This window comes from Scatophagus argus, chromosome 2 (genome assembly GCF_020382885.2).
Source record: "Scatophagus argus isolate fScaArg1 chromosome 2, fScaArg1.pri, whole genome shotgun sequence".
Taxonomy (NCBI): domain Eukaryota; kingdom Metazoa; phylum Chordata; class Actinopteri; family Scatophagidae; genus Scatophagus; species Scatophagus argus.
In genome coordinates, this window is record NC_058494.1 from 2,634,263 (window position 1) to 2,660,308 (window position 26,046).

The 26,046-nt window shown below is 40.3% G+C and overlaps 3 protein-coding genes across 10 annotated transcripts; 2 read left to right on the forward strand and 1 right to left on the reverse strand.

The window, feature by feature from the left end:
• The first annotated feature begins 6 nt into the window (after positions 1-6).
• Positions 7-4,141, forward strand: LOC124065546. Of its 3 annotated transcripts, XR_006844444.1 has the most exons (6): positions 7-636; positions 869-1,022; positions 1,148-1,261; positions 1,455-1,596; positions 1,881-2,517; positions 3,148-4,141. XR_006844444.1 is itself a non-coding variant. In XM_046400998.1 (5 exons), exons 2-5 carry the CDS (start codon positions 876-878, stop codon positions 3,372-3,374), a joined length of 1,125 nt encoding a protein of 374 aa, XP_046256954.1. In that variant the 5' UTR covers positions 13-636; positions 869-875; the 3' UTR covers positions 3,375-4,141. The 3 variants fall into 3 exon arrangements, 2 of the variants coding, with proteins under 2 accessions (XP_046256954.1, XP_046256946.1); XM_046400998.1 differs by lacking the exon at positions 1,455-1,596 and having other exon boundaries at positions 13-636; XM_046400990.1 differs by lacking the exons at positions 7-636; positions 1,455-1,596 and having other exon boundaries at positions 643-1,022.
• A 1,163-nt stretch (positions 4,142-5,304) lies between these two features.
• On the forward strand, positions 5,305-11,368 carry LOC124053281 (oxidized low-density lipoprotein receptor 1-like). The gene is made up of 6 exons (XM_046378352.1): positions 5,305-5,328; positions 5,640-5,820; positions 7,436-7,570; positions 8,602-8,763; positions 9,743-9,882; positions 9,959-11,368. The coding sequence occupies exons 1-6, from the start codon at positions 5,305-5,307 to the stop codon at positions 10,067-10,069; spliced, it is 753 nt and encodes a 250-aa protein (XP_046234308.1). The 3' UTR covers positions 10,070-11,368.
• Positions 11,369-11,390: 22 nt separating this feature from the next.
• On the reverse strand, positions 11,391-24,091 carry LOC124065564. 6 transcript variants are annotated; one of them, XM_046401047.1, is made up of 7 exons: positions 23,970-24,091; positions 17,354-17,647; positions 15,181-15,465; positions 14,945-15,064; positions 13,437-13,510; positions 12,600-12,721; positions 11,392-12,322 (listed from the first exon to the last, which is right to left on the reverse strand). In XM_046401047.1, exons 1-6 carry the CDS (start codon positions 24,004-24,006, stop codon positions 12,623-12,625), a joined length of 909 nt encoding a protein of 302 aa, XP_046257003.1. In that variant the 5' UTR covers positions 24,007-24,091; the 3' UTR covers positions 11,392-12,322; positions 12,600-12,622. The 6 variants fall into 6 exon arrangements, with proteins under 6 accessions (XP_046256985.1, XP_046257020.1, XP_046257029.1 ...); XM_046401029.1 differs by lacking the exon at positions 12,600-12,721 and having other exon boundaries at positions 11,391-12,322; XM_046401064.1 differs by lacking the exon at positions 12,600-12,721 and having other exon boundaries at positions 11,391-12,322; positions 14,941-15,064.
• Positions 24,092-26,046: the final 1,955 nt, after the last annotated feature.

Below are 26,046 nucleotides of genomic sequence, written 5' to 3' on the forward strand. Positions count from 1 at the left end.
CGGCGGGTAAGATTTTGTTCCCAGCATGGCGACGGCATGTTACGTATGTGTAACAAGCGCGAAACGTTGTCCAGTCACAATGAACAAACCTTCTTGACATCAAAGTGTCTCCTAAACACTTACATTCGAGATAAAGTCATTTATATACTAGCACGTGGAAACGTTTATATCGAAAGTTTTCCACCAGAGAGGCCTGTCTGGCTGACGTGAGATAAAAGAGACGAGGTCTATTTAATGAGTAGGTCATTGCAGGGCGGAGGATTAATTCCATCATTCAACTCGGGTTTTCCTCGTCCGTCCTTAGTTTGTTATATATTATCGTAGTTATAACTACACTATGCAGACAAACGTATTGGGAGACACCTCTTTATTATTGAATTCAGGTGTGGGATGGGGCTGTTTTTCAAGGTTCAGGCAAGGCCCCTTTCTTGTGGCAGTGAAGGGAAATCTTAATGCTTCAGTGCGCCTTCGCCATCCTGTGAAAAAAAGTGCCCTAAACGACGCTCTGACATATCAGTTATCATAGCTCAGCTACATCATCGGAAATAAGGAAGTGTTTTGAGATACCAGTGAGTGGAACAGCAGCCGAAACGGTAAACAAGACTGAAAATCAACATATCATTCTTTATCATAACAGTAAGTTTGAACATCAGTTGAGGTGATCTGCATACAGCTTATCGTTTTGTTAAATGTAGTCATAAGAGACTTGCTCGCGATTTTATTAATCTCAAGCTTTTTTTAAGTGTCCTCTCAGTACTTCCCTTATTACTATGTGGAGAAGTTGCCACAACATAGATGACCAGCCTTGTGTGCGTGTGTGTGTGTGTGTGTGTGTGTGTGTGTGTGTGTGTGTGTGTCCCCCTGTTAGCCCCACTATGGTTGAGTGGCAGCTCTGCACTCTTGAGCACCTGATGAATTCAAGGTTTGGCCGTCCTTTTCCACGACACGGCCTTCAGCTACTGTATTGGTTTGCTAACTGCTGTGTGACCTTTGAAATGATTAACTTTGTGGTCATCATGAAGGTAACAGTTTACAAGTTTAATTGCTTGACAAACGTATTACTTCTAGTATATGATTGTGTATCAATGCATATCAGACAGATGTACATATAATTAATATGTGGAGTGACCAGATTCTGTTGCCACAGCTGGTGTCAGATTGTCAACCAGAGAACGGTTTCTATGGCTTCCACTCTTTTGGTAATATTGAGGAGCTTCTGCCTGTGCTGGACAGGCCCAGGAGACGCAAAGCAAAGAGAAAGGTGTGTGATCTGGCTTGTTTGATCATTTTTTCTTTCCTTGATTAAAGGAGATCTTAAACAATGTTGCACATGAAAATCAGGTTATTTCTCACTAGCTGTATTATATAGCCCGTGGAGATTGGTGTATAAAGTCTTGTGGGCTTTAGGAGGAGCTTGGTTAAATGTGAGTAAATGTCCCTGATGATGTCATCAGCTTGGTCTTGGAGAATACAAAATTATAACAGATGCTGCTAGACTGGGGCTGTGGAGTATCGAAGACACCATTCAGATTGTCTCAGGAAGAGTTACTATCCGGTCGTAACATGGAAAGTGTTTTTGGATCCTGACCCTCACTAGTGAGTAGATTTTAGAATATCTTAGCCTGTGCTGCTTCAATGTCGACCATTCTCTTTAGAAATTTTCTCTCAAAGCAGTGCAATACTAAATAGTTGGAGTGACCAGTTAAGTACATTTTTAAACCTAAATGCTCATCTATGTGCCATCATTTTTATCCCTAAATTCCACAATTTTGGCTCATTGAAATACAGCTGTTAATCTCTCGATCTCTCCTTCTCTTCCTTTTAATCTCTCTCTCTCTCTCTCTCTCTCTCTCTCTCTCTCTCTCTCTCTCTCTCTCCAGGTTGAGTATTATGAGGTTGGCAACCTGAACACAGAAACCTACCCATCTGCTGCAAACCTCCCGACATTTGTAAGGGAAAATTATGATTTGCATGGTAACCGTGGTAAATACAATACAGATCGCATCATCATCAGTTACCAGATGACAGCCAATGTGGTGGAGACGGTGTATATCACAGAGCATGATGGAGCAGGCTTTGGGAGGTTCAGTCCTGACGGGACTTATGAAATCAGCCCTGAACTGATTCAAGCACTGCAGAGCCCGCACTTAGATCTCACCACTTTTCTCACCCAAATGGGCTACTATGGTGATATTCAAATTGTTCAGGCTAATGACATAGATGAGATAGGTTACCCAGAACTATCAGTCAACCAGATGTTCAACACTGTGCAGACCTACAGTGGATCTACAACAAGGACGGCACAAATAGATGACTTCCTAAATGCTTTCAAAGAACAACTATGGACCAATGCAGAGCCCTTCAACTACGACCAGCAACTGCACTACATTGTCAACGTAACCTCACACAGCAACTACGGTGAAGTGCAACATAAGCACAGGAAGCCTAAAGCTACCAAGAGACCAAGAGCTTTGAGACAAAGTTACTGGCCATCTGCGTGGGAACAGATTAGTGAAGGTAAAGGTGCACTCAGCCTTTGCTCCTGTGTGTGTCTCACAGTTCTTTGCATATCATCAGTGGGGTTATTTACATGTGAGCACAGTCTCAGTAAGATGGGTAAGTGGATATTAAAATGTACGCCTGTAACCCCTGCAATGTGTGCGATTGACTTCAGTGATTAAAGAGTCAGTTCACCCAAATTGTACTTTTTTCTTTTGCCTCTAGTTATGTCTAATCATGCAGTTTTAGTTTTATCTGGCCAGATTTTACTTTACTTTATGCTGAAGAAATAGTCCCTATTAAAACTGTTGGCAGTGAAATCAGTTGATTGTTCAGTAACAGGGGCATTATGTCAGCATAGGAAGGTTGGTGTCCAATTTTTTAAATATAATTTTTCAGTGCTGTGAGCACAAACTCCATTCTGTATGGGGGTGAGGAGGTAGACATCTTAAATGCTAAATAGGTCCATACCTTTTCTAAGGAGAATAGTAAGCCAGTGTTAAATGTGTTAACTGGTGTTAAATGTGTGGGATATGTGTTTTGGTAAATTGGGTGAACCTACCAATTTTGCACAAACCAGTTTGTAGCTAAACAAACTGTAATAACTCTATGTATTCTGCTTGACCTTCTGTGAATTTCTTTCTACAGGTTATAATAAACAAGTCACCAGAGGTGGTGGTGGTGGTGGTGGTGGTGGCGGCTTCAGCTTCTTCAAGATTTTGCTCAGTGCTGGAGCGCTCTACTTGGCAGCCAAATGTTTTAGCTGGCTGGCTAGCTGGTGGAAGGTGAACTTGAATGAAAACACCCTCAAGATGATCCCATGGAGGACTCCAAGTTATCGGCACACACATATCATGCTGGATTACGTGTACTAGGATTTGAAGGTGTAGACTATTGTAATGATATCATGTATTAGAATCCAGATATTCTGTAAAATGAATTACTTCATATGTGATTTGTGATAAAATGATTTGCACTGAAAGCCCTGCTTGGAGGTAGACAGTCAAATTATAATATTCCACATTGGATTTTTGATACTATTTTCCATGCTGTGCTGGAGTCAAATGCATTGTAATTTTTTTTTTTGTAATGATCTTGTAAATATCCTAACTTCAATTTTTGGGAGACAAGTCAACTAAGGCTGTTATAGGTTGTGATGATGATGATAAAAACTGACTGAACTGAGATCAGAGCAATGATAGAAATTCCATAAGTATTTTTAGTACAAAATACAAAAACATTACCAAAAAAAGCCACCGAACAAGGACTGTGCATTTAGTCCCCCATCACTTGCAATGAAAGAGCATTATAAGATAAGATTAGATAAGCTAGGCCTTTATTAGATGAATGTTTTAGCCAGTATGATCAGGAAGAATATTACAATAAGCAGAACCTGTTTCAGTGTTCATTTGGGGACCTGATTATAAATGTGACAGATCTGAAAAATTGAGAACTCAAGGGGGAATGCTGGGCGCTCTGTATTTACAGTTTAATTAAAGAGTTTGGTCTAGACCTGCTCAAATTGGAAAGTGTCATGAGATAACTTTTGTTGTGAATTGGAGCTATATAAATAAACTGAATTGAATTGAAATACCAACTACTAATTAAATGGCACAACATAAACTTTGTTGTGTAGACTATATATGTGTAGTACATTTTGTGACATTGCTTATGATATAACCTGTAAACATGGCCGACATAACAGCAGTCACAGCACACATAGATTTATGCATTATTTCAGGCCTCTTAAGTCACCTTACTACTTATGTTGCCTGACCTAGTGTTCCTTCTGGTGTGACTTTGTTTGTCTTTCTTCCTAGTAAAAGAGACATTTTTGGAAAACAAAAGATGACTGCTTATCAGTCACAAGACACCAGAAAAAGGCTCATGAATGTCTTTATGGAAGTTATAACACTCATGGTGTTAGTGCCAGCACATTACACCATTGTTGGTGGACATCTGTTCGTTCCAGAGTTACTGGCAACAGCAGATGGCAGCACTAAGTGAGAAATCGCTTCTAACATGTTTGTTCCCCTCTGGGAGAAAGAGGTGAAGGGAGCAACAGTGTGTGTGTGAAAACAGTGTTAGTAATCACATATCACCACATTAAACAGTGCAACTTTTGGGTTTCCAGGTTATGAAAAATCCATTGAAATTATGTTTATCCTTTCTGTTGCATTGTAATTCAGGTAAAAAGTTAATTTATCAGTTAATGAATACACGAGGAGTCCTCACTGATGAGCCATCAAATGCAGTTAATAAGTCAAGGAAAGAGTGAGACTCCAGCTAGTCTGTAGATGTACATGTTGTAAATGTTAACTAACAAAGCAAATGTCATGCTGGAGGAGCATCAACAACAGCTAAATGATTTTTCACAACCTGGCAACCAAAAAGCTGCTAGTTTATTATTAATTTATTAACCATTCAGAAACATAAATAATACACACGCACCACGGTTTATATTACTAATACAACCATATTACAATATTAATATACTGCCATTTGTTATTTATTTTATATAATAGTTTATTTCATTTTGATGATATATATTCCATAGTACTGTATTATTACTTGTAGTATGTCTATATTACTTTGCTTATACATGCATATTTATAGTATAAATAATATACACATATCTGCTGGAGTTTCTAGATTTCTTTTGCACTTACACTTTTGCACAATCCTCTTGTTCAATACATGTAAGGCACTGTAATTCATAATGAATACATATTTTTAAAGTCATCCTGCAAATGTTTTAAATTTCTTTGTAAATTTACCCTTCATAATCCCCTTTTGTGTTATTAGATGCACCACCAAGCTTATACCACGGTATCCTAGTGTCTGACCCTATTTTAAGATAAGACATGTTTTAAGACTTTGTTTTGTCAATATTCAAGTTCAAGCTTCCGCATAACACAGTTAACTGGTTGTGTTTTTGGCAGTTAATTGTACTTTAACCTTTCTGATGTACTTTCTGAAGCAAGAAGAATTATTTCTTCATCTTGTGTAAAAATATGTAGTATTGGATTTGGTGAATATCACTGGAAGAAATAGTGACTAATAGGTTACATTCATGAAAATAGATATTAATATTAACCAAAATATTAGGAACAGAAACCTCCACATAACCCTCTTTTTAGCTTCAGTGTTTAGTGTTCAGCTGTTTACTTCATCAGACAGACCGGCAGACACACACACACACACACACAGGTAGCAGACAGACTGAAGAAGGTGCTCTGATGGAGGCAGAAGACCAGATATATGTCAACATAGAAGAGCTTGGTGAATGCCACACTAAACAGAAACAACCGCGACACACCGGTAAGCCTGTAAAATGCCATAGTATGAATTTTGTTATCATAGATGAAGTCGACACCATTATCAGCAGAGGTCTGAAACAGCCCATAAGACACAAAATGGAATCGCTCATTACTGTAAATACTTAAATTATTTCAATTTGCTCATTATGTTGATGAGTGCCGCTTGGGTACACATTTTAAGTTGCTTTCAGAACAATGCTTAATGTTCAGCCTCATTGTCTTAGTCATGATGTTGAAGCACTTGCTTTCGGATATAAATAAAAACCTGATACAAAGATAAAACAATTAGTCAATTAATTATTAGGTGTTTGCCAAACACCTTTGCACAGTCAGCAAAACAGAAATGTGTGTGGCGCAAACTGTGAATCATTTTTCACAGCTTTCGCACAAAAGGACCACATTTTCCAAAATCCATGAAGTCTTTTCTCATTCACACTCCACCAACTGCAAAACATTAGATCAACACCAGATCTCAGTCTTTCATAACATCAGCTCCATTTCAGACTGCTAAAACATTTCTGAGCATGAGTGTCAATGTCGTGATGACTTTCTGTTGTTCCTTCGTTATTCTTTTTCTCTCTTGCCAATAATTGAGCTACGATGGTTGAAGTATCTTCTTTGACTGAATTTCACCACATTTGACATTCTGTTCTGTCTGCCATTATGAATCCAAATTTAATGTATTCATGGTGGAATTTTCTCACTGTGTGGTAGCACAGTCCGAGACAAACTTGCCTCGGGACCTAATCCTGAATCCTGACCATATGCTTTGAAGCGCTCACTCTCACAAGGCCGTCTCACACATCACTTTTTCATTGCAAATACAAACCCATTTTGTCTCAGCTAGCTAACTATAACTAGCAGGCCTACCATTGCCAGTTACCATGAGGCAATGGTACCATTGCCCATTGAGGGCCACCAGAGAAGACAAAGGCAATCTAGTATTTTTCCTTGAAGCACAAAAAAAAAAAAAAAAAAAAAAAGTGAGTAGATCCTTTAAGTGGAAGTAAAACCGTTTTCAGCTTTGATTCATAAATACTTGGATTTGGAAAAAAGAATTTGCATTTGCCCAGAAAAATGTAACACTAAGCTGCATTGATGGCACTGACAACTGCAGGATCACATATAGCTGAGCTAATATCTATGGATTATCTGATCTACAACTTGTGGAGTGGACGGCTAATATGACTTGGACATGTTTCTTTGAATATACTGGTCATAATCTACAAATATTGCAATAACAAATTAGCAAACTGAGAAATCACCGCTGTGGGTTATTATGTGGAATGTCTGGGCTACTCTCTCCTGATTTTACATAATAAATTACATAATATAATAATTTTTTTATTCATTTCTTCTCCCTTCTTTCTCACTAGGGATTATTTGATGTATCATCTTCAACTGTAATGTGGCTAATGTTTCTATGTTACGATATTGTAATACGCTCTCACAATCCATTAATGCAAGTGTACAGGTCTGTATTCTTGTATGGAATGCATTGTGTGCTATATGTACAACATATGAGCGTTGTGCCTTGTGGCTAGTTTTTATACCAATCCTGAAGAAGAAGACACCAGTGTATTACATTTATAACTCTGAAAACTGTACACCTGCAGAAACCAAGCCTGTGAGAACAGCTTCTGTGGCCAGAGGAGAAACTGAAACATGCTCGTCTTTTAAAGTAGCTACAGTTTGCCTGGCACTGCTGTGTTTCCTCCTGCTGATGACAGTCGTAGGAGTTGGTGTACAATGTGAGTATTCAGAGAAAGAAATCTGGAGAAATTCTTCTCCTTCTTCTTCTTCTTATTATAATTAATAAACTGAAATTAAAAGAGCATCACTCAAGAACAATAGAAGATCACACAGACTAACAGACTGGATCATGATGAACATGACCACTTAGGTAGAAATAATTTAGATAGCTGCTTTTCTGATGTCTGGAACCAAGGACTGATCATGACTATCTGTAAGGGTAAGAGTATGCAGTAGAAGTCATACAGTAATAACTTCAGAGGAATCTGTGCCAGCAGCAACCTCGAGAACACACACACACACACACACACACACACACACACACATATATAGAGCATCGTATCTGAGTTAGTCAGAACGAAAAGTTTTCATCCAACGCAGTAAGAGCTCAGCCGCTGAAGAAGCAAGGCCATCAGGCTCCCATCAGCAATGATTTAAACACAGCAGAATAAAACAAATCATGAATGAATCCAAAATCAATATTCAGAACATTGGAGAAATAAGACACAAAACCCACAGTAGGCTGAACACAGGTGGCTATAGTATCTCCACTCTGTCAGAGATATGAAACAGAGACTGGTTCTTACCAAACAGAGGCTCGTGACCACAGACTGATGGTAGAAACACGGAGACACAAACAGACATAGCTGCTCGTGGTCAGCGCTCATCCGGGAAGGTAAAATCAAATGAACTTCCTCCTCCACAAAGAGAATAGCTTTCACATGCTAACTCCTGAAGAGAAACTATCAATTCTCAAGATTAAAGGACAAGTATATATGTATCACATAGGTATGTCTATGGTATCAAGTTACTGTATTTGCATGTTTAATATATGTAATATATATTATTGGATGTTCTGTCATCTGCTTTGGTAACATTTGTTTATGCCGATAAAGCAATCTGACATTGAAAAAGATTGAAATTTTAGAGATCAAATGTGAAAACAGAAAGACATAAAGATGAGTGAGCAGATTAGATTGAGCAGCACTCAAGGCTGCACCTGCACTCTGCTGTTTTACTTTCCTCTCAGATGGCCGAGACTTTAATCAGCTGTCCAGAGACCTGGCCAATCACACGGCGGAGAAAGACCAGCTCCTGGCCAGGTACCAGAATCTGACTGACGAGAGAGATCGGTTGCAAACCAGCCTCAACAGTGCCTTGTTCGAACTGAGCAACATGAAGAAGAGTATTGGTGAGGATTGTGGACTGTGTACCAAACACTACTGATTTCACATATGAACCTCATCCTCATTGTCTGCTCACACCTTCCTGCATCTCTGTCTGTAACAGTAGGACCTGTTTGGTCAGTTAATGTCCATCCATCCATTTTCTATACCGCTTATCCGTCAGGGTCGCGGGGGAGCTGGAGCCTATCCCAGCTGACTACGGGCGAGAGGCGGGGTACATCCTGAACTGGTCGCCAGTCAATCGCAGGGCCAACACACAAAGACAGACAACCACACACTCTCACACTCACACCTAGGGGCAATTTAGAGTAGCCAATTAACCTAATGTGCATGTTTTTGGTATTGTGGGAGGAAGCCGGAGAACCCGGAGAAAACCCACACAGGCACAGGGAGAACATGCAAACTCCACATAGAAGGGCCCAGACCGGGAGTCGAACCTGGGACCCTCTTGCTATGAGGCGACAGTGCTAACCACTGCACCACCGTGCCGCCCTCAGTTAATGTCCTTCAGTGTAAATTGGTGTGCTCGGGTCCCATTTGTACCGTAAAATGTCTTACAAGTAGTTTAAGTAAGTTGAAGATGGTGTATTGAGATAGAAGAATGCAGCATAAAAGGCCTTTTTGTCAGACCTTTAGTGCGCTTTCATTTATTTATGACATTAATCCATGGCTGAGGTACCCTTGAGCAAGGTACCTAACCCCCACTGCTCCCCGGGCGCTGCACGCGGTCGCCCACTGCCCCGGGTTTGCTGTGTGTGTGTGCACGTCACTTGGGTGGGTTAAATGCAGAGAACAAATTTCGTTGGAGTGAGTTCCCTCCAATGACAAAATATGTCACTTTAATCTTTAATCTTTTTTTACCTATTCTTTGAACATGCCTATCTGGTTAGGAAAACGTACTCAGCTGTTCACCAGGCCTTACTGCTGCTACCTGTTCTGATCTCCTCACATATTTCATAAGGTGACCAGTGTGTCTTTCCTCAGGAACATGCCCTCAGGGATGGAGGCACTCTGGTAGCAGTTGTTATTTTTTCTATACAACACTGAGCACATGGGACAGCAGTAGACATGCATGTTTAAGCAAACAAGCAGACCTGGTGATCATTGACAACCAAGGAGAGATGGTGAGTTATGAGTGTGTTATAGAAACATTCAAACTAAGGTGTGTGTTTGAATTTTGAATTTTTTTTTCACCCTAAGGAGTTTCTGAATAATCTCAGAGCCTATTCGAAGTTTTGGATCGGTCTGAGAAAGACATCCACCCAAAGCGACTGGATGTGGACCGACAACAGGCCACTTAGGACTGCGTAAGTGTTAAGAGATAATTTCATCCTTCTTTATTCTCTGAAAATACATTCAAATTCAAATTACATGAAAGAACCAACACATTTGCAACACCGGGACAACATTCATCATATTTCGTATATAGATGAATAGAGAGACTTTCGGCATATTAAACATTGTTTGCAAAGTCATTTGCTTCTCTTGGCCCTCTTGGCAAATCAAAACATGTAAAAAAGTTAAACCATGATTTCAAGCATCAAAAACAATCATACTGATCACATATATTCTTTCTATGTGTATAATGACATACATTTCCTCTCTTTTTCTATGTCTCTCTGTCTTTCCTGAATCATTTTTATCAAGGTACTGGCAAAACGGATATGCAACAATAAACTACTATCACACTCAGAGCTGTGCAGCTTTTAACAGTTTCAACACTCTTTGGGGGACAATCAAATCATGGAGTAGAGAGTTGTGTTCTCAGCTCCTACAGGCAGTATGTGAGAGACAGCCTGACATGTCCTTTCGGCCGTGGTAACTGTGTGATTTGTTTAGGAAATGATATTTAATAGGAGGGACATTGTCTTACAAAACAATTAAACAAACTAAACAAAAGTCAAATGTAGAAAAATAATTAAATGTGATATGCTAAAAATGTACACAATACACACACTTATTGAAATGACGAAGACAAAAATATAACAAGAGCTGCAGGTTTTTCTTACATTTCACTGTAACATCTGCCCCCTCAGACCAGATAATGCTTTGGCACATCAGAACAGTTATTTCTCATTTGTTTTTAATTATTCCCTTTGTTATCATTTCTAAATAAAACATGTGAAAACACTGCATGTCATTTTTGTCAACACGGAGTGATGATATGATATGATGAAAGAGCTGCTTGCCAATGAACAGGTGTAGTACTGGTGTCACCTGGGGGCAGGAGGGGTTTCTGTATGCACAGTGTAGAAGGCAGAAGCTTTTCAGGTGCTGACTGGTGAAACCTACAACTACAACCCAGTGGTCAGTTTAAATACAAGCTGATATTCAGTGAATGGTTGAGTTAAGTTCCTGTTACTGGAATACATTCAGAAGTGGACTGAGTATTGTTTTAAATGTTTGCTCTGTTTACGGTGTACAAATTTAATCAGTGTCTACAAAAATTCTCTTTTAACCAAAGAAAGCTTGTTGAGGTCTATAAAGATCTGTTTAATTCCAAATAAGCACTTTAAATCAAGCTGACTGCTTGTAATAGTTGCAGCTTTTATGCGATGGCAGTCAAATCAAATGAGCTTTCATGTTTTTTTGGATTTGCCAATAAATATATGTGTGTGTGTATATATATATATATATATATATATATATATATATATATATATATATATATATATGAAATATGTGTTTAAATATATTTCAAGTAAATGCAGCACTATTAGTAACAGCACAGAGGCAGCAGATTCACATCAGTGGTTTGACATGAATGCACTGGCTGCTGAATACTTAAGTACTGCAATTTTAAAAGGAAATACTCCAGTACTTTTAGTCAAGTACAAATTTAAATGAACTAACTTTTGAATCAAGTAATGGAGTTGTGTAATTTATCCAATGTGTATTGTATTTCAATGTATTTCTCGTTTTGATTTGCTTTTATTCATTCTAAATCTTGAACACCTGTAATGCATGCTACTTCCCTGTAGGTGTGTTTTATAACTATGAAACCTATTGTCTATTGTCTTCCTCTTCCTCTTCCCCTGAATGAAATCTTTGTTTACTCAGTATCTGCTGCACCTGCTTGTGGGCTATCACACACCAGCTGCCTCTGTACTTTGAATAGTGACAAAGAGTATAACACCACAAAGGTAGAGTTACAGTACACAAAGGTTGTTTTTCCATAACGTAATTGAAAACATATTCCTTCCTGGGGCTTGTTTCTGATCTTTATTCAAATATGTGAGGTCACTCTGTTAATTCCACTTTCGCTGTTATATTGTGCCAAAAGGAGGTTCCAGCAGTTAACCTTACTTAGTTAACCTGGCAGAATCTAACAATCTAATAATTTATTGAAAAAAATTTTTTTTCTTTTCCTGAACATAAGAAAAGTAATTTTAGAAGAAAATTGAATTAGTTTAATTAATTTGTATAAGTAGAGCAGTGGTGCAGTGGTTAGCACTGTCACCTCACAGCAAAAGGGGTTCGAGTCCCAGTCTGGGCCCTTCTGTGGGGATTTTCCATGTTCCCCCAGTGCCTGTGGGGATTTTCTCCGGGAATTCCGGCTTCCTCCTACAGTCACAAAAAGATACACATAGGTTCAATAAACATAGGTGTGAGTGGTGGGTGCAAATGTGTATAGCTGTCTGTGTGTCTGCTCTGTGGTTAACTGGCAACCAATCCTGTAGTCAGCAGGGATAGGGTGTATGGACAAGCTACCCTGCATGAATAAGCGGGAATAGAAAATGAATGGATGGATTGAATCTCTATAAGCTGCGATGTATTGAGGCAAGAAATCACATAAAATGGTATGAGCGCTCATAATGTCTTTCAAAATAATGCAGAGTACTATCAGCTCCTGTTCTTCTTTTCCTAACAATGATCACTGGTGATGGGAGCCATGCGATGAACCTCCAGTTTATCATAAACTGTTCTGAGATTGGAGTGGTCAGCAGGTCCTGATGGATCTGTCTACAGGAACAAAAACAAAGGTCAGCCATCTGATCTCTCTGGAACTGTGACTCCAGTGGAAGAGCATAGAAATAAAATCAAATAAAACAAAATAAAGACTTCAATTACAAAAGAAAACAACCTCAGGTCCACTTCTCCTTCTGCAGAAACTGTACAAGATTTCTGTGATTTCTATACAAATTGTTCAGTTTTCAATGTGCTGTCTTTTTGTTAGTCAAACACAATAATACACAAAAGTACACACAACTATTACTGGATAACTTTCATATTAAAGTCTCTAAAATCTCTACGATTTCTCAGCAGATTTGTCCTAATTAAATGTCTGCATTTGCTCATGATACGTTTGTTCGTGATAGGCATGATGATGTCCTCGGACAGTGGGTGTCACATTGAATCTAAAAAGGTGTGGATTTTGTCTGTGTGTTCCCATTCCCATCTCCATCCACAACCCCTGCAGCGAGTTTGAAAACCTCTGGACAGATAAGACAATTCACAGTGCCAGTTTAGACGGCATTTGGAAGAAATCTTCTTTCTTAGAATGTTATTTATTATTTTATTTGGTTTTCATCTGTTTGGAGCCAGGTTAGGAGATATATAGGTGTGTCTGCAAACAGTCAGGTAGGAGGATAATGAAGCAAATATTGCTAATGACAGAGCTGAGAAACAGGATCATCATTACCATTAAACGTTACCTCGGGTGAATTTGTGCACTCACCTGGTTGTGTCTGTCTTCTGATACAAGTATGTCAGTATACTGTACGTCGTCTCTGCTCAGTGCCGTCTGCTCCTCTACAAAGACACAAAGAGTTACATTAAATCTCAACTTGTAATTAAGTAAAACTTTTCTCTTCATATAGTACTTTTTAAAAACATAGTGATAAACGTGATAAAAGCAGCCAAACAAAAAATTAAATCAAAGACAAGCAAGAATCAATAAAATGTCTTAAAGAATGAATAGTTTTGGAGATGAGATTCAAATACTGATGCCAGACAGGATGTGTGGAATCAGCAACTCACTGACAGAGGATGAAGCAAACTGTACAATGTTTCAAGTCATTAAGACTTCCTGTTAAAGATCAGTACAGCACAGGCTGTTCCATTGCCTGATATGACCTCTATTTATGTTTACCTGACAAGGACTACAGGCCATGTGAACCATGACTCTTGTGTGTCAGGGGAAAGGCAAATATTGTATAATGAGACATGAGGGCATCACAAATCCAAAGTGTGAGATTTTGACATGGGTGACAGCCTGTTTACATCCTGTGTCCCACCATTACCTTCCCCAAATCTTTCTCAAACACTGTTTTATCTTCAATAACTACTGTCACAACCTAAAGCAGGGGTTCCCCTTTAGCTTGTGATTCTTAAAATAAAATGAAGTACTGCTACATGTACTTCTCACCCGCTGCATGTATCAGTGTGTTATGAGCTATGGCCTCTATTTATCAAGCAGGTTGGAGTAAGTTGTCTAAGAAATATTCACGATCAGCAAAGAAGTTTTTTCCTCTCAAACGAACAGTTCGCCCGAGAATGACAATTCAACATTGTCTACTCACTTCCAACAGATCCTGATAAACCCAAGAATAATTTGCTGTTGTTTGAGTAAATATAAGACATTCAGAAATAAAATGATCTGGTACCTCAGTCGAACATCTGAAATAAATATTCTGATTAGGAGTGTTCGTTGTGTTGTGCAGATTTTTTACATGGAAAGCACCTGAGAAAACCAAACTCACTGGCAACCCAGGACTGTCGTTAGCAAAGTGTATCTCGACTCCATTTGCATTGACAACCACAGTAAAATGTGGAAAGTACCATATTAACTGACACAGCGTTGGCCTGGAAACAGGAGCCTCTAGGACACAAAACAGGTCCTGTCATGATGGCGGGTATCAAATTGCAGTTCACAGTCAGCTGTTGTCATAACGCAAACAGAACGCTCTGTGAACTTCTATTGCTCTGAATGAAATGATTAACAAATTAGATTGGACAAACAAGAACTAAACTGACAGAAATACAAATGCAATGATTAAGTAAGACCTGCTGAACTAAATGACTGATCTGCAGTGTTTGAATACATCTATGTCTAATTTGATCTGTACTTTAAATGTAAGATCTTATAAAACTTGAGAGAGAAATCCGAAGATCTTTAGAAAAATGTTTAATTGGGACAAATGCGTGTAATCAAACAGAGAGAGATTACAAAAACCAAATACCTGCCTTGTGTTTGATTGGTGGGTCTCTTGCTTTTGTTCAAACACTTGAAGACAAAGGCAACAACAATAACAACTAATATAACAACTAAAGTGGTCACGATGGGGATTACAACTTTGGCCATATCTGTGAAACAAAACACAGAACAAGAAACACAGCAGATTGAACAACATGTGCCAATGAAAACAGCCTTTAAACTGTGAGAATCTTACTGGCCAAATCAGTGTCAGAATTAGTCTTACGGCTTTGGCTGGTGTCCGTTTTGTTCTGTCCACCACAGGATATCACAACATTGACTAGAAGAGTCTTCTGTTCAGCAGGGTTTGCAGCCACACATCTATAAGAGGAGCTGAAATCCTGTTGGTGTACAGTGAGAGGCAGAGAGAGAGCGACGCTGCTCTGATTCACTTTGTCCTCGTCTCTGTACCACAACAGAGTCGTCTCTTCAGCTTTCTCCACAAAGCACAGCAAGGTGCAGCTCTCAGCACTCACATTCAGTGTGATCACTGCAGGAGTTGGGACAGCCTCTGAAGGAGAAAATGATGGAGATTAAAAATTAGATGACATGACTTCAGAAGCTCCAAACTCAGCTACCACTTTCTGTTCCTAAGTGTTGGTGACTTTCCTTTTGTGTTCTTCCCAAACATTTTTTTAACTTTATACCATCCACCTCTGCAGCTATAGTAATTTGTAGAGAAACTAACAACAAAAAGGCAACTGAATGGTGGCCACAAAGTAAAGCCTTTACCTGCTGTAAATACATGTCTGTGGAGGATAAGATCATCATTGCAATGTCTACCATCCTTCTCTTTTTTATGTCCCTGGCCACCAGGATAACACTCATAATTAAAAACAAGGTACACAACGTCAACTATTGGAGACAATGCGGGTTGCTTAGCTACAGGTAATAAAGGCGTATTTTATCTTAAGTGATGGTGCAATGGGCAAGCTCATTTGCTCACTGCTGGAGACAGAAAGCAAACCCACTCAAGTGAAACAAGCTTTGCTGTTTGTGGTTCCGCACATCCTGTTGCAACGCAGTTTTATCTACCCTTCATCGGTCTAACAGGGCCACTTGATATTTCTGTAAGCAAAACCCCAAGAAAATATCAACAATATGAACAAGATGCATCAACAGAGAACCACAGCAATAGATCAGCAAGACCAAAGGATGGACATATTTGCATTTTATGAACTGTGAAATGGTCAGATAGCTATCAACAGTCAGTATCATTGAGCTACCTACTTGTCAAAGACTGGCACAGTCTGACTTAAACTTTTGAGAAGAAGCAGTTCATTGGATAAAACATTTTGTTACAGAGAGATCAGCGTATAAATTCCAGCAATCAAATGGCGTATGCTAAATAAACACTGATCCTGTGGGTTGCAGGATAGGGCCTCCATGTATTGGAATGTTGGCTAGTCGGAGTTCCTGTGTCCTCACTGTGGATTTGAAGCAAGAATGAAATGGAAACACATGTCAAGCAACACATATCAACCTGCTTAGATGACCAACTTCCACCAGCACAAAATTCCTAGTCTGTATCTGTCTGGTCACAAAACATTATAACACTATATATAAACACTGTAACTATGTCAAAAGGTAAAGAATTTATTACATTCTTTGCTTGTTGATTATATTATTTTACAACTTGGCAAATCAATCAGCAAATCTTGTTTAGGTATATGCCTAATAAATACTTTCTGTTGTGTTAAAAAGCATCAACACGTTACTGTCCTGAAACGTATCATTTTAGTCTCAAATCACATGAAGACAAGGGCTGGGTAGGTTTCTGGTTTTGCTGGTCCTGTATGAGTTTTGACTTTATGCAAATCGACTGAACTGACATTTGCCATGTGTATTTGTGTATTTGGAAAGAGCCGGCAGCATGCAGGTTGGTAGCAACAACCCTGGGATAGATGATTAGCTCAGTGCTACACTCTCTACTCTGACTGACTTGCATGCATACATATATATATATATATATATATATATATATAATGTAGAGAGCGAGCAAGAGAGAGAGATAACTGCTGTAGCTTCAGCTTTGAACATATGAAGGTGTGGCTGCAGTACAATAACAGTGCCAGCAGACCTGGGACCAGCTGACGAACTCTTAACAGAATTCACATGAATGCATAACATAATAAATAAATAAAAGCCAGCATTACAACAGACTGAGTTGTTCTGTCTGATCTCTTCAGTCGTATATTAACTATGCCACTGACACTGCACCACAGGTAAAAAACATAACCATGATAATGAAATAATGAACATTTTCCCTGAGGTTTAAGTAGAGAACACTACAATGCCAAATCAGTTAACTGCTGAGGTCACAAATGGGCTCAGATGCTTTTAGAGCTATGTCTCCAACAACACACTGATTGGTATACTGACAAAGGAATTTCACTTACCATACACTGTGATTCTATAAGTTCTAGTGAAAAATTTTCCTGTTTTACTGTCAATATGATAAATCCCTGAGTCGCTCCTCTGTAGTCTTGTGATTGTAAAGAGTCCAGTGTTGTTGTTCCAGAGAACTTTATTCTTGTGAACAAAAGTCTGGCACTTCCTCTCAGTCACCATAGCAACAATTGTTCCTCCAAAGGAGAGAAATCCCTGCTCCATCACAGAGTCAGGTAGAGTGATGGACCCTCCCTCTGTGCCTGTCAAGTTCTTCACTTCCTCAGCACCAGATGAGACTATCACTGTAAAATGAGAGATAATGACAGTCAGAGATGTACAGTGTAGGGCTGATCCACTGACAGTGAAAGGTAACCTCACTACCATAGTGTCTATTGCAGCTTTATAAAAGACTGTGTAGCCATGTGTATAATATCCCTTTTAGTGACTCTATCAGCTGAGTGCCACAATTTTAATAAATAATTTAAACTTTACTTGCCGGCCACCACTTATTTAGAAGAGTGAATCACTTTTTCAATTATCAGATCCATGCATGTTCTCTCCTTTTGATACCGGTTGTTACAAACTAATAATTTACAAAAATATGCATCTTAAAAGTAGCAAATGAGTTCATTAAGTTGAAAAGACAACTGTTCAATTGATAAGCTACGGGCCTGTAGGGGGCTGCAGAGTTTTTAGATTGTATCTGCTGTTTCTGTCACACCAACAGGCACACTGAGGAGTGAAACAACAGGACATTTAAAATTAAATAAAATCTCACTGAGCACATAACTCACTGGGCAGCTATCAGTGATAGAGAAAAGCACAAGAACTTGCGTGATGCTGCTTAGGTAGCAACTATCACAAATATCATTATTATAGATGAGTCTACATCAATTCACCTGCAGTTTTTCCCAGTTTTAGCCAGGCTAAAGTATATCAAACATACATATACGTATCCATTTATTAGGAATGATTGCCACAAATACCCAGACAGAAAGGAAATGAGGTGGACAACTGAGAACACAGCTTTAATGCCTCCTTCGGAAATACAGTAGGCTACAATCTTTATACTATATACTTTTTTTACTTTATACTTTGAAATTAACGGATGACATGAGTGCTTGTTGGGATGAAGCCATACAGAATTTCTGTCTGACACTACAGTTCCCTTCAGCTCCATTTTTTTGGCCAACAGCTTTACTGCTTTGGAGAAAATTGCAGGTATTATCCCTTACATTTAAATGAAAGGGATAAATGGAACCATCTGTTTTGCGATCAAACGTTTTTCAGAAGCTGTAATTCCATTTCCCTGGCAACACTGGAAGGTTTGACTAATACCTGGAACAATTAATCACATCCTATAAGGTACGTTTAACAACAAGACTGTCTATCTGGCCATGTTACTGTCCCCAAAATTCAATAATCTTCCCCTAATTCAACACAAAACACAACTTTTACTGCTGTGTCAAAATTATTCAGCCCCATCATGGCAAGCATCTTGCTGTTGCATACTTTTGCTGTTATGTCCTGCTGCAGACATGACGCATAACCAGACATCAGCTTCCAGCAGCGTACCTGAGGTATCTCAGCCCATTCCACAAGGTAATGACCCCCAGTTCACTGGGGTTTAAGTCTTTGGTGGCCATTCTAGAGTCTTCCAGGACTTATGCAAGTCTTGGTGAACTTGGTATGCTCGGGATCACTGTCCTGTTGGAAGTGATGCTCAAGCTTCAGTTTTCTCACAGACAGTGTGATGTTTTCTCCTAAAATTTCCTGATACTTGAATGAATCCATCTTGCCTTCCACATGCTGCAGGTTTCCTCAGAAAAAGCAGCCATACTTCACTGCATGCTGGGTGTTTTTTCCAGCATATGCTTCATTCTTCCTCCTCCAGACATACTACTAATCTGTAGGCATGAAAAATTCCAGTTTTGTTTCATCACTCCAAGAACAGAATCCCAAAACTTCAGCAGCTTATTTATGTGATTTTGAGCATAATAGAGCCAACATTTCTTGTTTTTTAGTAGTGGTGTACCTGGTGTATCCTGCTGAAAGAGGTCAGTGCCATCAGGGAAGGGAATATCACCTTCCCTAATATTGGTTAGCATGTATCAAGTCACCTTGTTTAGCTAGCACATGAGGTTTTATCATGGCTGACAGGACAATGCATTAATATAAAAACAGACCACATAACAGTATTTTTTAAACATTTTTTCATTAGTTTTTACTTAAATATAATACAGCTCTCATCAGAGCACGAGAGCACGAGAGCACGAAACACTGCTTTCAAGTCTGGGGACAAGGAGGCCCTCAAATCGGCCAGGGCCAACCTGCACCGGGGCGTGAGAGCAGCCAAGCGTGCCTATGGACAGAAAATCAACTCCCACTTCACAGATACAAAAGATCCAAGACGCCTGTGGCAAGGCATCCAGTCAGTCACAGATTACAGGCCAGCCCCCCTACTGTGTGAGGACAACACAGACTTCCTCAACTCACTTAACACCTTCTTCAGCCGGTTTGAAGAAAATAACAAAACAACACCTACAAAAGCCCCCGTCAGCCCAGACAACATAACACTTCAACTGGACCCAGCAGACGTGAGGAGGACCCTACTCAAGGTGAACCCCAGAAAAGCTGCAGGTCCAGACAACATTCCAGGGCGTGTGCTCAGAGACTGTGCAGACTCACTCACTGATGTTCTCACAGACATCTACAACACCTCTCTGAACCAAGCCTCCATACCAGCAAGCTTCAAAGCGACCACCATTGTACCACTACCAAAGAGGTCACCAGCATCATCACTAAACGACTACAGACCCATAGCACTCACTCCCATCATGATGAAGTGCTTTGAAAGACTAGTAAAGGCCCACATTACATCCACCCTCCCCAATACTCTGGACCCATATCAATTTGCATACCGCCCCAAGCGCTCCACTGATGACGCCATAGCAACAGCACTCCACCTCTGCATGGCTCACCTGGAGAACAAAAACAGTCACGCACGGATGCTGTTCATCGACTTCAGCTCCGCGTTCAACACTGTCATCCCCCAACATCTGGTGAACAAGCTGAGTGCAATAGGCATCAACACTCCACTGTGCAACTGGCTGCTGGACTTCCTCACAAACAGACCGCAGACAGTCAGAGTCGGAAACAACTCCTCAGCGACCACCATCATAAACACCGGGGTGCCACAAGGATGTGTGCTTTCTCCTCTGCTGTTCACACTGATGACCCATGATTGCTGTGCCAGATCTGCAACAAATCACATCATCAAATTTGCTGACGACACAACAGTGGTGGGACTCATCAGTGACGACGATGACACATCATACAGGGAGGAGGTACACCAACTCATCAACTGGTGTGAGAGGAACAACCTGTCACTCAACGTCGACAAAACAAAAGAAATAACTGTGGACTTCAGGAAAAAACAACCACCACACATCCCACTCTTCATCAACGGCAGTGCTGTGGAGTCTGTGAAAAGCACAAAGTTCCTTGGAGTGCACATCACAGAAGACCTCACATGGACCACAAACACCACCTCCCTGGTCAAAAAAGCACAGGCACGACTCCATTTCCTGCGGAGGATGAGAAGAGCTGACCTCCCCACATCTGCACTCACCATCTTCTACAGAGGTGCCATTGAGAGCATCCTGACCAGCAGCCTCTCTGTCTGGCACGGCAGCTGTCTAGCTGCAGACAAGAAGGCACTACAGAGGGTGGTGAGGACTGCAGAAAAGATCATCAGATCACCACTACCAGCCATTCAGGACCTCTACACCTCACACTGTTCCAGAAGAGCAATAACCATCATCAAAGACCCCACTCACCCAGCACATAAACTGTTCTCCCTACTACCATCAGGGAGGCGCTACCGCAACATGCGGTGCCGCACAAGCAGACTGAGAAACAGCTTCTTTCCACAAGCCATCAGACTCATCAACACACTGATGAACACTCCATGAACATTTCACGACATGTCACTTGCACTTTACTCTTTGCACCTTACATACTGCATCCCACTGCACATACCGGTATGTCCATTGACTGTACTTCTGCTGCTATGACTGTGTGTGTGTGTGTGTGTGTGTGTGTATTTTTATTGTACATAGTTTTATCAGGATGCTGTCCTTTTACTGCACACTGTGTGTGCCTGTTGTGGGCGTATGTGTATGGGTGTGTGTGAAATTATTGTCACTGTCTTACCTACATGTTTAGTTTTAGTTCTAGTTTTTAGTTTTTACTGCACATTGGAGACTGGTCAAACGAAATTTCAATTTTCTGTGCTAACCCCTGTTACATAGATCTTTGACAATAAAGTACACTTTGACTTTGACTTTGACATCAGGTTAGAGCAGGGACAGGAGGTTTATGTGTGTTACGACTGGTACTCCAAAAAGCACGACTGTCAGAAACAGTTTGGGTTTCAACAAACACATTTTACTGGAAAAAGGGGTTTGGTACACGAGGGTCTGTCCACTCAGCAAACAAATCCAAAGGGCAAGGCAAAGGAGAAGAAACAAACAGGCAAAAATAGAAAAAAAAGAAAACTGCTAGAACATTTGACACTGAGGTACAAAGACAAACTGGCACAGAGAGGAGGAGAAACACACTAAATACACAAGGGAGGGGAAGGACAATGAGACACAGGTGAATCTAATGAAGGCGGGGCAGACAATCAGAACTGGACGGAAAAAACGGGCAGGAAATGAAGTGATCTGAAACGAGAGGTAAGTTTTCACAATAAAACAGGAAATATGAAAAATGAAAGAAAGAAAAACAAAAAGACATGACCTTAAGAATGACAAGATGTGTCAGTGTGTGCAACTGTGTGTTTATGTGCAGAGGAGAATACAGTGAATAGTCTGATTAACTAAAAATAAACACATATTCGTCTCTTTCTTTTCAGTATGCTCAGAGTGAGAATATCACAGAGGGGTGCCACTCCATATTTTGGAGAGAACCTCTAACATTATCAGGGATGAAAGCAGGGCAGTCAGGACAGTGGTGAGACAGTTTGTCATCTGTCACACCACATTGTACAAACAAGCAGAGGGACATGATGAGTCACCAGGTGTTGGTTACTGGAGCCGCAGGAGAGTGTTTACAGGTGAACAAGAGAACAGTGTCAGGCAGTATTTAAAAACGGCAGCTGACCTATACTTTGGGTTGTGTCCCACAGGGATTATTAAGGGACATGTTAATATGAGAGAGAAGTCTTGGAACAGATAGGGAGGGGGAGGATAGAATTAGGTCTAAAGATAATATGATGGACAGTATTTACATTTTTAACACTTTCATTTCAGGTTCGGAGGTTTGCATATCAGCTGACCACTGTGGGTGCAAATTCCCTGAGCAGTGGAGAGAGACGGGTGTGGCTGGGGAAGACTGGTTTTCAGGATTCATGAAGAGGAACACCAGTCTCTCAATTAGACATCCACAAGCCACATGCCTGTCAAGAACATCCAGCTTCAACCAGGTGAATGCAGGAAAATTCTTTGACAATCTCAGCAAAGTTCTCGAGAAGCACAAGTTCTCTCCTCAGAACATTTGGAACGTCGATGAGATGAGGTATAACAACAGTCCAGGCACCCGGCGGGGTTGTGGCCAGACGTGGGGAGAAGCATTTTGAATACAGTTTGAACACAAAACATTTTAAGAAGTTTTCTGAAGTTTCACAAATTACAGTCCAGTTTTCTCGATAGTCATAATGAATGCATATACTGACAATAGGCAAAATAAAAGTTAACTGCCTCATAAACTGTTCCAATTTTCCTACGTCACTGAAAGCCTACTGTATTTTATATCAATTTGCATCTTTGACATCTGCACATAAGGCCTACTCATCTAGACAAATCTATAATTGTCATCTTATCAAAGCTGATAAATAAATAACACCGTAATATTATTACAACTTATACATTTTTTTATCCTTTTATTAACACGGAAATATTATATTTGTAACATGGTGCAACCCGGGGTCAGTTGCACCGTCTGACTGAAATTGTGAAGAATGTACTTTCTGTAATCATCTTTAAATAGTTTTGACTATTAACAGACAGATGTACGTTTATTTTGTCTAATCCAAACCGTCTCTGAGTAATAGAGTCAAATGCAAAAAGTGTTGCAACTGTCTTTCATACATGTTAAGGTACGTGAAAAATAACGTAATCGTTGTAATTACTGATTGAAAAGTGTGAAGGGCGAAAATGGAGCAAATGGTGAAGCGGGACTCTTCTCTGCACGGAGACGGAGACATATGTCACAGACAAAGTCCTTCAGATACGATCTGTGCAAACAATTCGGGGAAAGAGTAGAAAAACGCTGTGAAACTTGTGGAAGTTTGTATTCTGAACATCTTGCTCTTCGTTTCAGTTTGCTCTGTCAAACTATATTCCCAAATATCTACAAACCGACTAAACAGCGCACACATAATAATAATAATCATTCGTGCCTTCAGTCTGAGATACTGTCTTTCAGGCAGAATCAGGCAGCGTTTAACGTCTCGGTAACGTTGCGTTTCTTAAATACCTTGTAATGCCTTTTGTGTCTTACATAAGACACTGACAAACACACACAGTCAGGTGAAGCATCATGTCAAAAGCATTTACTTACCGATCAAAAGGAAAATGATTCTCTCTTGTACTTCCATCACAGAGTTAAACAGGCATCATGCGCTTCTCTTCGGCAGTACACGACTGAACAAGGAAAGCACACGAGTGGCAGAAATCCCCACACTGTTGAGACCAGAGTTACGTAATACGTTACAGTAAGTAATAAAGAATTCAATTAAGTAAGTAATAATTAATTACAACATAAAAAGAAGCATTACATTTTATTTCTTACAGATACAGAATGTATCAATCTATAAATAAATAAACAAAATTACAAATGAATTAATTATTTGATATGTTAATGGACATTAAACATGGGAATGATAAACAATGTGCACATTAAAAATTAAGACAAGACAAGACAATTTTATTTGTATAGCCCATTTTTACAAGCAGTTTGTCTCAAAGGGACATCAACTTAGGAAAAACTCCCAGATAAAACCAACAGGGAAAAAATGGGAGAATTAGGCTCCTGATGAGTCCCCCAGCAATCTAATAAAATGAGAGCTAACAAGCTTTGGAGCGTGTTTCAATTTATGCAGGTGAAGAGATGGACTTGGTGGATACTAGTGCATCTGTAAGGAAAACCATGGTCATGTTGGTTGCTCATTTTAGATGTAAGTGTTATGTTATGGGATAGTAAAGCAAGTAAGTAAATCTTTATTGCTATGGCACTTTTTAAAACACAGAGCTACAAAGTGCCTCACAGAAGAAAAAACACAAAAAATGATATATTGCAATAAAACAAAATAGAATTAAAACAAGCCCAAACACTATCTTTTGAGTATGAGTCCTGTAAAAATATCCATCCATCCATCCATCCATCTTCTTCCGCTTCATTCAGGATCAGGTCACAGGGGCAGCAGCTTGAGCAGGGATACCCAGACTTCCCTCTCCCCAGACACTTTCTCCAGCTCTTCTGGGTGGACCCCAAGGTGTTCCCAGGCCAGGAGTGACATAGTCTCTCCAGCGGGTCCTGGGTCTTTCTCAAGTGCCCGAGCCACCTCAACTGGCTCCTTCCGATATGGAGGAGCAACGGCTCTACTCCGAGCTCCTCCCAGGTGACAGAGCTCCTCACCCTAAGGGAGCGCCCCCTGCGAAGAAAGTTCATTTCAGCCGCTTGTATCCAAGATCTTGTTCTTTCGGTCATGACCCAAAGTTACGGCTCAACTCTCTCTTTACCACGACGGACTGATACCACATTACTGCTGTCTGTCCCATCTTCCCTCACTCGTGAACAAGACGCCGAGATACTTAAACTCCTCCACTTGAGCCAGGAACTCTCCTCCAACCTGAAGGGGACAGACCACCTTTTTCCTGTCAAGAACCATAGCCTCAGATTTAGAGGTGCTGATTCTCATCCCAGCTGCTTCGCACTCGGCTGCAAACCTCCCCAGCGCATGCTGAAGGTCCTGGCCTGAAGGAGCCAACAGGACAACATCATCCGCAAAAAGCAGAGAAGAAATCTTGTGGTTCCCAAACCAGACACCCTCCGGCCCCTGGCTGCACCTAGAAATCCTGTCCATAAAAATATTGAACAGAGCCGGTGACAAAGGGCAGCCCTTAGCAAAGGACCACGGACCCCATACTCCCGGAGCACCTCCCACAGGATACCGCGGGGAACACGGTCGAATACCTTCTCCAAGTCCACAAAACAATAATGAGTGGATCCGCCTCAGAGTCTTCAGCCTCTGCTTCCATGACGGAAGACACGTCAGCTGGGTTGAGGAGATCCTTGAAGAATTCCTTCCACCTTCCAACAATATCCCCATTCGAAGTCAGCAACTCCCCACTTTTACTGTAAACAGTAGTGATGGGTCCGGCAACATCGATGCGTTGGCGCATGCGTCGAGCTCATAGAGCTCCAAACTGTGTTTATAAGGAAGCGCATCTGTCAATGGGATGTTTCGGCCAAAAGAATCTCTGAGCTGACCTGATCTAATCATATCTTTGTTAAATTAATCAAGAATTATGGTGCAGCCTCAAGCGAAGAGAAAGGTTTCCGCTGTGTGGGACCATTTTGATCTCATGTCGGAAAATAAGGTATTTGTTTTAATATCCTTGTTGTTTCATCCTGT